The sequence below is a fragment of the Leuciscus leuciscus genome (assembly GCF_965113295.1).
Source record: "Leuciscus leuciscus genome assembly, chromosome: 11".
In the NCBI taxonomy this organism is placed as follows: Eukaryota; Metazoa; Chordata; class Actinopteri; order Cypriniformes; family Leuciscidae; genus Leuciscus; species Leuciscus leuciscus.
Window position 1 is genome coordinate 10516692 of NC_138735.1, and position 15289 is coordinate 10531980.

Here is a 15289-nt window from a genome sequence, read left to right on the forward strand (position 1 = left end):
ATTACTTCTCTCCAGGCTTCAAATACTATGATTAACTAAAAGAGAAATTATCTTGCAAAAGGTCTCCATAGAACGTTGTAATTGAATCGCCAGCTTTTTAAAATGGCTCAATGATGTCTTTGTGAATGGAAAAAATGCTCATATAATTTGTTAGGCAGATGGATTTGTTTCTCTTGCTTTAACAACTAACTAGGGATCATACATGTGATCATGTATGTCACGTTATGTGTCATGTATGTGCAAATGTTTCGAGAGTTGCAAAACGTGACTGACATAATTCGTTCAAAGGTCGTTGTATTTAAATAGCTCAGAGAATATTATAGTTATATTGTAGAATATTGTAGCCTGAGATTAGTTTGACAATATTGTTTACATCCATATTTTTCACTACATGACCTTGCAGACAGACACAGAATGCATTTTTTAAAAGTTGAATACCTTGATACAACATCTTAAACACAATGCTCATGGCGTATGGCACTTATAAAAACAGTTACAGATCATCATAGTAAACAATGTCTATGGACAACATGATGGACGCAAGAACTTTTTAGCTCCAGTAACAAATTTCAACTTTACCAAAATCACATGCTCTACATTCCTGCTTTAGGTGCTGTTCTTAGAACTTTAGCTTGTATTTACACTAGAAATTCCTGTAATGTAAAGGTTAACAAATAATAACAGTTTACCAAAAATAAATAAATAAATGCAATGAAATTACGCCGTCATCTCGATTGGGTCATTGATGGTTGTCACAGATGGTTGTTTATTGTCATTTTCTCTATCAGATGGGTTCACGTGGACTGTGAGAGGCAGGAGGGTGCTGACCCTAACAGTCAGGTGCAGGATGGGTACACCTGCAGAGTGTGTAAGCAGGTTCAAGAGGAGAGCGGGCACAATCAGCCCATCAGCAACCAGGAGCCTTCGCTCGCTGACCCAGAGCCAATCGAGGGTGAGTACATGTCTCTCAGCACTTGGCTGCAGTTGGCTGTATTATAGAGTACTAGAGTGCTGTTGTATGAAAATGCCATTTATTTTGTATTACTCTAGAGCAAATACTATCCTAGAATGTATTTTTGTGGGATTTTTTAGGTTGGGGAATCTAAATTTTGGGACAAACTGCTCTATGCAAAGCCCCTGTTTACACCAGCTTTTAACATCTGTGTCCGGTCAGCTTAGACAGATTGCCGTTTACACCTGGCATGAACCTGCATATTGAACTCATCTCCTGTTATCATTTTTGATCCGATTTCACAGGAAGGGTCTTACTTGCTACATCAGTGTTGATATAGCACAAATTATTATTATTTTAAACTAAAGCATTTATCGCTAGCAAATTGCAGGGTTTATATTACAGATGCTATGTAGTCACGTGCGTTTTTTGAATAGCATCAAATGTGATTTGATTGGTTCATGTTTAGACCTGTATTTAGTGCTGAACACTTGATTAAAATAATTAACATAACTGATCATTGCCGATCGTTTCTTTTAACACACAATTAAACATGCTTGTATATCTAAAAATGTTAAGAAAAAGTTTGTTGGTTTAGTTTCATTTTTGTATTTAATTTTGTTATGCTGTGTGTTTATAGAGTTCAGGAATAACCTAGAATTTATTTTTCCTTCTTTTTTTCTTACATTATGTATTATAATTTCTTTATTTTTATTGACATGTTTGCATAAAAGGTATATAATTCAAATCAAAGCTTGGCTTTTGTGCCAGTTACATAAATGTAAATACATACAATTATAGATTTACAATATTAAGTTGGTCTCTTTATTTTCACACAATTTCCATTTCTTCCCATGGTTTTAATTTCATATAATTTCAAACATATCAGTTCTTCCATGGAATACGTCTGTATGTTTAACCAGTTCTATCAGCTCTCCATGTGAGTTTTTATTTATTTTATAGGTTATTCTATTTTCTTAAGTTGAGGTATTGTTTTCCTGTGGACTTTGTCAACTGATGTTCTATGTGTGATGTTGATCAACTGTAAATTGCTGTAGGCTGGGTTTTTGTGATGTTAAGCACTCTTCATTAGTCACAGAGGCTCTGTTGAGGCTGCAGCATTTAATGTGTCAGAGATGTAATGTGTGGGCCTCAGTGCTGTCACTGATTGTAATTACAGTGTGTTTGTCAGTTCAGCCAGAGACTTGAGCGTTTGAGCAGGTTGAGAAACACCGCTGCCATATCTTAATACATCATTCATAATCTGCCCTAAATGAGCATTTGCATTTTTCAGTGTCATGTGTTTTGGAGGAGGGACGCATGGGGAGTGCATACTCACTCTCTAGTACAATGTGAAGTCAGCATGAAATGAATGTGGCCCTGTTTACTTTTTACATACTCAATCAAAAGGGAAATAAGTGTTTGTCTTTGGAATCTCTGAAATGATTGTCCACCAATCCCTGTCATTCAAATCACGTCACTTCACGTTTTCTCATTTAACATCCAATTTCACGTGGCAATACATCACATTACAGAAGTAAAATGGTTTGCAGATGCCATTTCATGTTGACTTTATGGCTAGTTTTTGAGTTCACCATGGAGAATTGGGTTTCAGATTTTATACTTTATCTTTTTGTTGCACACTACAAAGCTCTCTAAAAATGCTGTTGAAGAAAGAAAATGAATCTGCTTCCTGTGCTCGTGGTCCCAGCTGGTGAACTATCATCAAGACCCTGGAAGCTAAAAGCAAATCTTATTTTCTTTGGGCCCATTATTAGGAATTGTAATGAGAATGGACTCTTCCTGTAGCCTGATGGCAAAGAGATGAATTTGCAGTGAGCCTTTTGCGGTTGTTACATCCCCCAACTGCACCTTATTACCAATGATTTTATTTTCTTCCTGTGGGCCTGTGGTGGGGAGTTGATATATGTTGGCATGTGGTTGGCAGAAAAGGATACAATCAGACCCGGTTGTAAGGGCTCTTTGTAAAGCCAGTCATGCCAGCAGCAATGCACTGGGCCACTGCCAGCAGCTAGAGGAAGCAATCATGCCATTGTTGGGCCCCCAAGAGAGACGGCTCTAATCAAGACAGAGACGCCCACCTGTTAACCAACCCTACCACACCCCCACTTCCTGATAAACACACGCTGAGTGCACACATGCACACGTACATACTAGGGCTGTCACGACACAAGCATTTTAGTTGCTGAACTTTCACAGCTGAAATATCACAGTTCTCATTGCCAATATTAATACCACAACAAAAACTCACATGCTAATGTTTAAAAGTTTATCCAATTAAAAATTATAATAATTTAAAACATTAGCTGTCAAGTACAAAGTACTTCTCCGTGAAGTAAACATTGGTGTAACAATAAAAAAGAGCTAATTATTGACGCAAAGAGAGTAATTAAAATGAACAAAAACAAAGAGTGTGATAAAGTCAGATAATTAAAAACAATATACAGTCAATAGACTAATAGACTAAAAAAAGAGGTAATTATTGACGCAAAGACAGTAATTAAAATGAACAAAAAAAAGAGTGTGATTAAAGTCAGAAAATGAAAAACAATATACAGTCAATAGACTAATAGAGTCACTGGACAACTTAATTTTTCAGTGTCGTGTTTTGGAGGAGGGACAAATTGGGGCCGCATAATATCTCTTTTGTGAAGTCGGCATGAAATGATAATGGCCCTGTGTACTTTTTACATATTAATTCTAAGGGGAAAAAGTGTTTGTCTTTGTAATCTCTGAAACGACCGTCCATCCCTGTTATTTTGTCAATTCCCATTTTCTCATTAAACATCACATTACTGAAAATAGTTTGCAGATGTCACTTCATGTTGACTTTAAAGGTTATTAAAAACTGAATTTAAAATATTAGCTTTCAAGCACGAGGTACCTCTCAGTGAAGTAAACATTGGTGTAACAATATAAATGAGGTAATTATTTATTTAAACCGTCAGTAATGAAATAAAGCGTGAAAATGAGAGAAAATGGAAAAAATGGTTCACAGAATGATAGACTCACTGGACAATTTAAGAAACAACAACAAAACAAATCTTCGTTGTGCTGTTCCTTGAGATTACAATTAATTCCATAATAAGGACATGCTATTATTTTTATCTCTGCTAGCCTGACTGTACATTTTCTAACCATCTGGCTTGACCACTGAGACAGAACTCAAATACCAGATTGATTTATGTAGAACAGTTTTATTTTTGGTTTGTATTTCCACCCTTATTTTCTGTATCAGCTAAGGATTGCACCAAGTAGTTGATTGGTTCTGTCACTAGTTGAGTTGTATACTGTATATAAAACAAGTCGAAGACTATACTGTATAGCAATATGATTCACTCAGTCACTTCGAATGGGGAAAAACTGCAATGGAAAAAGTCCCGCCTTCTAAATAAAAGAAGCAATTGGTAATCGCGTCACTACAGCTGCTTTTAGAAGCTCCGGTTCACTTAGAAACAATTGTGCGCTTAAACATACGCATTGGCAATACCAACCTAAAATGTATATTTTTTTATTGTTATTTAAGAAAAAAGTTCTGTAATGTTCAGCACAAATATTAGGTCTGATTTTCTTGTGTGATGTTTCTTGTCTGTTGAGGCCTTAGTGGGGGAAAGAAATGGCAAATGGGTTGAATAAAATCTCTCTGACAGTAGGTGGCACTTGTAGAACAGCAGTAATACAGTGGTTACCCTAATTATTTTGGTACATACAAAGCTGCACATTTCTTGTCAGAGAGAAGCAAGTAACTCAAAAAGTGTTTCCATGTTTTAAAACGGCCGTTTAGATTTGTATTCACTGTGGTGTATGTTATCAAACCCCAGCAAATAGAGAAGAGAGTCGGTTCTGGTTTCTTCCTATGCTATTCACTATCATTTAGAAATAGTATGTATGTTCATGAGCGCCACCAAGTTGTAGTTTTATGTAAAAGCAGTGGCTCTAGGCATGTGAGCAAAATCTTAATGGTTGGCCAGTTGTCTTCACCGCGCAATGGAAAAAAGTTAAGAACCCTTTATGTAACAAATGTTTATTCTTTATATAATCTGTTGCATTGATGGCATGCAAATGTTTGTGTCAGTCTGAACGGAATCATTGATAAAAATGTTTATCGCACTTAATTGTCACGAAAGACCAGTTTAGAGCTGTTTTGTTCCCCTCTGCCTGTTGACTGTTTGGACACATGTGTCGTAAGTGTATGTTTCCTCAGCACAGTAGCACAAAAGTGTTGTTTGTATTTTCCTACGATGCTGTCAGTGCTAAAGTTTGACTACCACAAGATAGGAAATATGAATGTAACAATGTAAGAGCACTCGACGCTTGCAACGTTGATCATATAGTTCATATACCGACCGGAGAAAGCGTGTTTTAAGGTTTCTGGGCATATTTCATATACTCTAGTGAAGCAGCGCCGTGTATTTTAGGGATTTTATTGGTTGTTTTCTTCCCTCTTCCCACCATCTACACTCCCACTTTTCCATAGCTTTACAAGGCCATTTCTTGAGACTTTTTCTACTCTGAGGTGTGAACGACCAGGCTAAAACAGGGGGGTTTCATGAAACTTTAAGAAATTGAGGTATTCCCCATTGAAGTGAGATATTGCCCATAGGAGTTGGCCTTGCATGCTAACAGCTTATCATTCGCATAGCGAGTTGTTGGCAAACTGCACTGCATGTGCTGCGGGTGTCTGAGATGAAGTTCAGTCAGAGTGTTCACATACAAACCAACATTTTTGTGAACCATCCTAAAAAATAATCCAGGGTTGCCCAGAAGCGGACATTGGGTCATTTCGTTACAATGCAACAAGCATGTGGCAATGGAAATATGCATACTTTCAGTTCTTTTCCTCATGACAGAGAGTCTCTGGAGTTGCCGTTTCTGGCAAGTCAGGCACTGTATCGACTATTTAAAAACCAATAGTCTTTTAAGCCCTCATCTTGTTTTGGCATTGAAGTACCAGTATTTTTTTAGTACATTTTGAGTATCCTTAGTACATTCATTGGCAGGTAATCATAGAAGCTCATTATGTGTTAGTCATATGTTTGAGGGGGTATTTTCCCAAGGTTGTGGTAAAACGACTCCACCACACATCTGAAGGTTTTTGTTGCCATGGACACGTGATGCCATCAGTGATTCATCCTGACTCTGCTGAAAAGAACCATAGTCACGCTTACTCACATGACCCAGTTCACAAACAACACAATCACCTGTGCTCGTGCACAGATGACTAATGGTACTGTAGCTGCTGCATAGCTGCTTTGAGATCAGCTTCTTTCAGGAAGCTACTGTATGAAGTGTCAATCTGTTAGGCTGGAGGCCAGAGCCCGTGACTGTCTGATGTCATATACACACTGGGAATGATAAATCCTTTAAGTTCATCTGCTTTGCTCTCAGGCGGTGTGCAACGCTGCCGGTTGACACTATCAGGTGAGTATTGACGAGTGAAGTCAGTGTGAGGGCTTATGGGAGTTTGCGGACCCTGAGGCGCGCCCGGTCAGGAATAATAGGTGTTTGAAACTCAGCGCCAGTGTGCAGAATCAGCCAGCAGGACTTCTCTGCTCTCTGGAGCGGGATTGTGTCAGTATCCTGTTATAAGCTCCTTCTCTCCCTTGTCTGTCCAGTCAGACTGCAGTCATTGTGCATCACTGCCTCATGACCTCAGCGGCCTTCGCTCTTGTTTGAACTCTACATGTTCACTGAGGTATCCCGAGGCATGTTTACATGCTGCCGCTCATGGGAAGCTTGGCTAATCTTGAACCTCTCTCGTTCCTTAGTGGCACACTGCACAATATAGAATTTCCTCTGATACATTATTGCTTTTATGTGTTGTTTTTTGGGGTGACACAATATATCCTTATTGACGTGATATTGAAAAATTAAATATCGATTATCAGGCTAATGCATACTGATAATATCGGAATTTTAATAACGCATCAGTAATTGTTAGACACCCCAGTCTACTTGAAGTGCTGCAAGTTCTTAATGTACGTATTTGTATAGTTATGGTTGCAACCTCTTTCTCCCCACACACGTATTTGAATTTTGATTATGTGGCCAAAAAAGAGAACATGCAAATTAAAGTTAAAGATGAATTCAACTTTAGCATTATTTATTTTATTTTTGAATATAGTTATTGTGAATTATTTTGGCCGCAGTAATCATGTAGTAGAAATCTTTTTGCATTAAATTGATATTAATTTGTCTAATGATTTATTAGCTCACTTAATACATTTATGTAATTCAACAGTACAACAGTTTAATTTAAGTTTTGCATGCCAAACTACCTTGCACATTTTCTACAGATAATTTGTGACATAAGTTTCCATGTTCAATACACATATTACATTCCTCATTCCACATTCCTTAGAAGATTTACAGACTAGTTTGTCAGTAAATTATGAAAAAAGACCACACCGAACTTGCAAAGTAAAGTTATTTTGAGTCAGAATTTAATTATCAAGCTCAACATATCTGACAAGCTTAATTTTTTAAAATATGTATGTACTGTAGGTGTGTGTAGGTAAGCATATTACAGTGTTCTTTGTAGGTTTGTTGTAGTGTTCTTTGTCTGGGTCTATGACTTGTCTGGTTAAAAATAGCTAGCAGCTCTAAACCAGTGAGGCTTTCATCTTCCCTGTGCTGCTAGTCAATTGTAAGTATGAAGACGTTATCAGGACATCGCAGTCAACCTCACTTCTCTTTAGCTCTCTGAATGATGGCAGTTCTATCCCGAGTCTCTGATGGTTATCTTACACCCCAGGTTACATTCAGATTCAAGATGTTTTACTGGTGTGATAAAGATTTTACATTGCCAAATTATTAAAGGGGGTCATGCAGAATAGAAATTGTCTTGATCTTTGGGGGGAAAAAAAGTAGTTTAATATACAATTGAATAAAATACTGTATTCACTTTAAGCTCCTCCCCAAACCATTTGTTAAAACTAAACACCCCTAATTTACACACAAACACCTATTCGTATTTTTATTAAATTTTTTCATAGTGGGTTCTCATTCATTCAGTCTACAGCCCATCTATTTAGTTTGGTGTTGCACAAATGTGTCCTTAGAAGTTTTGAATCCTGCATTTGTAAGGCTTAGCATTAGAACACTGTTTGTTTTTGGTCTAGCAGTTATTCTGAAGTCTTACGTATGAGCGGAGAGCATTGCTTGTGTTTTGTTTATTCATTTTTGTGTGCCCTGTATGAGACTATCTCAGCAGTGTCTAACAAGAGCAGGGCTCGTGAATGTGTTGTCATGGTGATGCCTGGCACAGTGGGCCACAGTGGCAGCTTGAGTATTCCTGTTCATTGTTTAGAGTGAAGGAAGTGCAACAGTATGGTGGAGGAGGGGGCAAAGAGAGCGCCGTTTAATTGATATATAAGATAGATGTATAAAATGTTGATTAAATAATAGTAGAAAATAAGATTTAATTGAATGAATTATGCACTCTCATCTGATTGATGGTGTGAGTGGTCACTTTAAATAGAGTTGTAATATTCATGTTCAAAGATGCCAGATTTTGTTGTGGTACAGTTTTTGAAGATAGCACAGGTTGTGAATGGTTTCTAAATGGTTGCTGGTTTGATCTCTTTAAGGAACAGGACATAAGCAATCATTGTTGTGTGTCCTTTGTCGAATTATGCACTAAACCTCAAGTTGCTACAGGGAGATTGAACCTGTAATAAGTTTGTGGCGCCATTCTGTGGTTTAACTCATGTAAAAGTCTCAGTACAAATTCCACTGCACTGACCATAGTTGTGTGGCAATAAGATTCTAGGCTACCTGCTGTTTTATTATTTCAAACTGTTTATCAACTGTTGTTTATGCAGTGCTCTGTGTGTCAGAATCTTTTGTGCATGTTATGATGTAGTTTGGGCAAAGATCTGATGACCAAACCAATTTATTTTAATTCTGGAAAACAAATGGGAGTTAATAATGACAAGAATGTCTTAATGCTTTAAAAAATGCCATTGTTGTAACAACCACCAAGTCAAAAGTCATGATGTTTTCCTTACACCTTGAATACATGGTATATTCAAGTTACGGCTTGTATAAATTGCATTTGTAGTCAAATCAAGTCAAGTCACCTTTATTTATATACCGCTTTTTAGCGCAGCAAAATAGTGTCATAGTCCAGCTTAAGCAAGTTCAATGATGGTTAATTTCTGTTGTAAATAAAGTTATTCATTTAGTTAATTTATGTGTACAGCTGCTCTGGAAGAAACAGGGATGTCATCATCAAGCTCAGTTCAGTTGTCATACAATGGTGTCAATGCAGGCAGGTCAATAATATTGTTGAATATTAAGTGTCCCCAACTAAGCAAGCCAAAAGCCAAAGGCAAAAAAGGCTTGTATTTTCCAATAAATTAAATTGAACAAAAAATGTATGTCATTTCATTGGCCCATGTGCCTGTTCAGAATAGATCAGAAACTATTTTGTCCCACAGTTGTTTCCTTGTGCAACTTAACACTTCCCTTTCCTATCTAGATGTCTTCATGGCTGTTGAAGAAGTTAATGAGGCTGAGGAGGAAGTGGCGTTGGAGACAGAGCTCAGTACTAGTCCTCTTCCTACTCTGCCAGAAGAGTTTCTGTCATGTAAGTTTTTCTTTCTCAGCATAAACAAGATCAAAGAACGCACATCACCAGCAAAAATATGCTCAGGGTTGGGTCGACAAAAGAAATAATAAAAAACAGAAAGCATTCGGCACACCAAAGCTCCAAAATATTCAAAAAATTTGATAGTGGACTCACACACAGGTTACGTTTCAAGCACGCAAGCTCTTCGTCAGACAGTTAGAAGTTTTAACCAAACAAGCCTTTGTTCACAGGTGAATAATCAAGAATCACATAACACATGAAAAAAAAAAAAAAAAAGAGAGAGAGAGAAGAAAGAAAGACATGAAAAAGAAAAATATATAATAATAATAAAAAGCCATGGAACACAAAGGCAAAAGAAAAATACAAGACTAATGAAAGTCAAATTTAAACATGCAAAATTAATAATAATAAAAAACATGATACCTGCTTAAATACATCGAAAACCATGAAGAAGAAAAAAATCGTAAAGAAATGGACGTATATCAAATTCTTCATTTAATCCTCTAGGTTCTATAGTATCTAATGTGTAAATCCAAAAGGTCTCACGTTTCAAAATTAAATGATTAAATGTCCCCTCCACGCCGTGGATTTTTGACTAATTCTATTCCTACGTATTGTAAGGTCGAGACTAAGTGTCTAAAATTAGCAAAGTGCTGAGCTACCGGACTTTTAGAATCTTGGTTTCTGATAGCGCAATGATGTTTAGAAATGCGGGTTTTTAAAGATCTGCTAGTCTTACCCACATAGCAGAGACGGCAGGGGAAACGCAACATGTAAATCACGTTGGCAGATTTGCACGAAATAGTGCCTCTTATTTTTTTTTGTATGTGCAGTATGAGGATGTTTGGAAGTTTAAGTTTTATAAGTAAAATTACATTGTTGACAGTTGCTGCATCTATAATTGCCAAAACGCACTTCATTTTAAAAATGTGAGGGAGGGGTTAAATCTGCTCGAACCAAGATATTGTGAAAACTAGGTGGTCTCTTACATACTACACGCGGTGGTTTTTCAAAGTTTTTCTTTTTTGAGAATAGGGTCACTGTCCACTCTGAGTATAAAGGCTTGTTTGGTAAAAACGTTTAACTGTCTGACGAAGAGCCTGCATGCTTGAAACGTAACCCGTGTGTGAGTCCACTGTAATTTTTTTTTGCATATTTTGGAGCTTTGGTGTGCTGACTTTTTTCTGTTTTGTTTTTTTCTCAATCAGTAAGTCTTGTCCATAAACATGCATAGTGTTCTGTATTATTGTGTTTTCTTGCCACAGAGTTCTTAGGTTTGTGTTTTTTGCAGCTGCTGAACCTCCCCAGGAGATCCAGGTTACAGTCACTTTGACAGAGGGTCCCGAACCTCCTCCATGCTCCTCTACTTTAGTGGGCGTACCCTCCCTCTCCTTTCAGGCCTCTACCACTTCTGAAGACCAAAACCAGGAACAGAGTCTAATTGGTGTTTTGGAAATGGGGAAGGAAACGGAGGATAAACTGCCTGAAGCTACAGAGGATGAACCTGAAGCAGATGTTTCAAAAGCTCTTCCTGCTTTGCCAACCAAAGAAACATCCCCCAAACTCTCTCAAGCCCAAGAGGAAGAGCCTATGTTAGTCTGTCCCTCAGACACCTCCAATATGAAGGATAAAAGGGTGACTAATGTCCCAGAAGCCCAGAGTGTTGTGGAGGAAATTGAGCAGGGACAGAAACAGGACCAACCAGAACATGAAGAGAAGGAGGTGGTAGATCCCGAGGTCACTTGTATTTTACCTGAGCCTGATAGTGTACCACTGGTTGCAGAGTGCAGTCCTACTGTGGAAATGGACACTACACCTGTCAGCGAGCACAGTTTCTCCAGTTTTAGCTCTCCCATTGAGGATAAGAGCCTCATTTTAAAGCATTCCCCGGGAATGTCATCCGAGGGCTCGACCAAGTTGACCCAGTCCCCGTTTTCCACTGAAGCCTCGCCCAGGGAGATATCTCAAAGCCAGACGCCAACCCACAGCCTGAATCCAGCTGGATACAGCCCCAGTGTTTTCAACACCACCTTCTTCCCTCTTACGCCCAAGATAGGTATGGGAAAGCCAGCCATCTCCAAGAGGAAGTTCTCTCCTGGAAGGCCAAGGGTAAAGCAGGTAAAACTCCCGGTTTTTGGCCTGTCTTTCTTGCTGTTTGGTAAAGGCTCCTGGTTTGCCTTGGTCTCTTTAGGACAGTGATTCTGTCTCCACATTTTTAGCTACACAGTAATTATTCCTTTGCTCTCCATGTTCCGTCGTCACATTGATTAGTGCCAGAGCGTTGCGTGTATTAATTAACATGTAAAGGCTCTTACTATGCTCTCTCTGGCTCAGTCTCTGCCTCGCTCACTCATTTTTTTTCTAGCTCTCTCTCATGCTTTCCAGTCCCCCCAATCCCCCCAATCCCCCCACTGCCCTTCTCAAATACATCATTCACATTATCCCAGGAGAGAGGGGGCTGGGAGTTGGCTCCAGAGCCAGGGTTTATGCTAGTGAAACATAAAGGAGTCTTTTTGGAGGTGTGTAATTCGGATAAATGCTCACTGAGCTGGAAAGCACAGCACAAACCCATTTCCCCTTTGAGCTCTGGAGCAGGGAGGATGCTGAGAACTCCTAAGTTGTCATAAATCTAAATTAAACATGGTATTGCTGTGTCTTTGTGTCCAAGAGAGTAAACTTCAAACTACAATTAATTCACGCATTCTTCGAAGCAAAAATTAGAGTGAGTTCTTTCCTATTTCTCTGGTGGTCACCTTAGCATCTCATTTTGGGAATGCTTTCAGCATCTTTGATCTGATTGGCAGAGCATACCACAGCTCTCAGCAAGGCTCAGGCCCAGTCTATGCAAGTATGTTAATGCAGGTATGAATGCTTGGCAATGCCAAGCCATTGTGCATACTTAAAGTTCACCCAAAAATTATAATTGTGGTTCCAAACCCACAGACTTTCACTCATGTTCTTGAAATGCTCATGAAGATATTTTTAATATCCATAAGAATCAAGTGGTTTAATCCAAGTTTTCGGAAGAGATTCAATCTCTTCATAAACAGGTTTAATTTATGCTTATATTTATATATAAACAACATTGATCAGTACATATACAGAGAGCTCAAATATGGTGAGAAAGCTCTACCTTGCTTGATGCACGAGAACAAACCTCAGTGGTTCTTGCGGAAACTCAACATTGTTGTCACGCAGAAAAAAACAGTCCTGGCCATCACACTTTTTTGCCCTTTCACTTTGTTTTGAAGATGAATGAAAGTCATATGGGTTTGGAATGACATAAGGGTGAGTAAATGATGACCAAATTTTCACTTTTGGGTGAACTATCCCTTTAAAAGGTGTTGTGAGTAATTTCAGCTGTTTTTCTAACTTCCATCATTTTGCTAACCTCTCTTACACATCCTGTCTCCAAAACTCAGCCCCCCAAAACATGTCCTTAAACTTGATGTCAGCTAACCCAACAAAATGATTCACAGGCAGAGAGCATTTCTGATTATCTAGTTTTCTGATTGGCAAAAACTTTCTCGGATTGGATTCAGAAACTGATTTTTCTTTTTCCTCTTTACAAAGTATAGGTTTATCACTGAGACTAATGTGGTACAGTATGTCAAGACATCTGTTTTAATGATTTCTGTTAGGTATTAGGGATTTTTTTATGCGTGGAAGTCCAAACGAATAGCTTATGATAATGTGCATTTTTACTTTGGTGGTAACAAACCTTAGTACTCAAAGGGGCAGTAGAGTTACAATTGTTACAAATGTCATTTTTCTATAAACATGTTTACAGTTTAACAAAGAGTAACCAACGGCTAAGCACTTAGTGCTTGTATTTGGACACTATTTTTGGAACTATATGACGTTAAATTGAATGAATAGAAGAGTATATGTGTCTGTATTATTCATGTTAGTTTATATGGCTCTGGTCGCTTTTCCCTCTGGAATATGTGCCATCTGGGCACAGTGTAATTTGAAGGGTGGGCAGCTGTCATTGGCTCCAACTGAGATTTCCGGTTTGGTGTGTATAAGTGCGTTCATGAGTATATGCACCACCCCCCTGTGTTATCGTGTGTGCGTAAGAGCGGGATTTCGTTTTGTTGTGCAAATGAGCTTCTAGCGTTTCATCGCTTTCTTGAAGTAACTCCCACTGACTCTCTTCAGCGACGATCAGGCGTGCTTTGCGTTCTGAATTTTGTAGAAGTTTCAGTCATACTGGGATTAGCTTGAGTTTATCATTTGGAAATATGTATCTGCTGGTTGATAGTGTTTTCATATTGCCACGTATATCTTGTTAAAGTGTCTATTGGGTGCCTACTCAATAAGCTTAAAATGTTCACCTCTCCATTTATTTTACATTTGTACCATATTTGTCCCTTTTGAAAAGCCTAATGGCAGGAAATTAAATGTATACAAAGACATACCCTACTTCATCAACACACTCTCACCGAACTGACATACCATGGTCATCAATTAGCAATTTAGGGCATCACCAATATCAACAACATTCTTTTTTTTATCACTGTCAATAGGCTACTTAATCAAATTATAGTATTATTGTTGTATTTATTTTATTTTGATATCTTTATTCACAGGCATGTTGGCATGATGATATTTGTTTGTTTCTCAGTTGTACCCTTCACTCACTCTTCAACTTGTGTTAGAGAAGAGCTATTCTTTTCTTTTTCTTTCTTTCTTTTTATCCCATGATAACAATTCTTGGGTTCTGTGCTTAAGGAATGGTAATTTGTTTCATTAAGTACTTTTGTTTTATTAGGAAGCAATGTTCTGGGTTCAATACGAGTTACGTCCAATCCACATCAAGCATTTGTTGGTTACCACAGAAAATAATGTTAAATAAAGACAACATTTCAATGGAAATTAAAAACGGTGCCCTTGTGGTCAGTTTATTTTTGTATGATTAATAAAAAAAGTTGTCCTGAGACATTAAGTTGTATTGAAGCTCAGACATTTCTTTACAGTTTGGGACAAAATGATACATGACAGCAAAAAAGGGAAAAAAAAGAGTTACCAACCAACGGCTGTTATTTATAACGTATAATTCTGAAATCATTTTCATTTTGTAAAACAAAACAGGCCTTGCGGTGTTTGTCTAATGCAATGTAATTACAAAGACTAACCCTCATTAGCTTGTTAAACAGGCTAAATGCTCCCCATGACACTTTGCGCTTTACAAAATTCTCAAAGAGCTGCTTGTTGTCATGCTGATATGATCACGCTTGTTTTGTACAAACAAATAAACAATGTTGTTTCCATGGAGGCTGACGCTTTATAATAAGGACTTAGCAGACTTCCCGTACGAAGTAAAACTCGCTCAAAGCAAATACTCACATTTGCTTCTCTTAGGACAGAAGCATTTTACATAACATCACTGTCATGTTTCAGGAATTTGTCCCAAACGTAATATCTCACTTTATTAGCTTGTATGATGCATTTGTGTAAAAGTATTGCATTCATTTGACATGCTGTGTTCTTGTTGCTGGCTTTCACATTTATGTTGCTGCATTTTGTCATCCCTCATCTTCCCCTCATCACCAATATACCCCCCTCCCCGTCTCTTCTCCGCCGCTTTACCTTAGGGTGCATGGAGTAACCGTAGCGCAATGAGCTCACCTTCCTGGTCTCCAGAGCGCTTGGACGCCTGGGACAGCCCTAAGACCAGGCCGATGCACGGGCTGCCCATCTGGACCATGAGATTGGTAAAT

The 15289-nt window shown here is 38.2% G+C and overlaps 1 protein-coding gene across 4 annotated transcripts in view; it reads left to right on the plus strand.

Moving 5' to 3' along the window:
• Positions 1-15289, plus strand: part of kmt2ca (lysine (K)-specific methyltransferase 2Ca) — a 150455-nt gene that overhangs the window by 78859 nt on the left and 56307 nt on the right. For all 4 annotated transcript variants that reach the window (XM_082184953.1, XM_082184954.1, XM_082184955.1 and 1 more), the window contains exons 12-15: positions 789-952; positions 9456-9563; positions 10858-11684; positions 15164-15283. In XM_082184953.1, the coding sequence (XP_082041079.1) occupies positions 789-952; positions 9456-9563; positions 10858-11684; positions 15164-15283 (1219 nt within the window). The remainder of the gene's footprint in view (positions 1-788; positions 953-9455; positions 9564-10857; positions 11685-15163; positions 15284-15289) is intronic.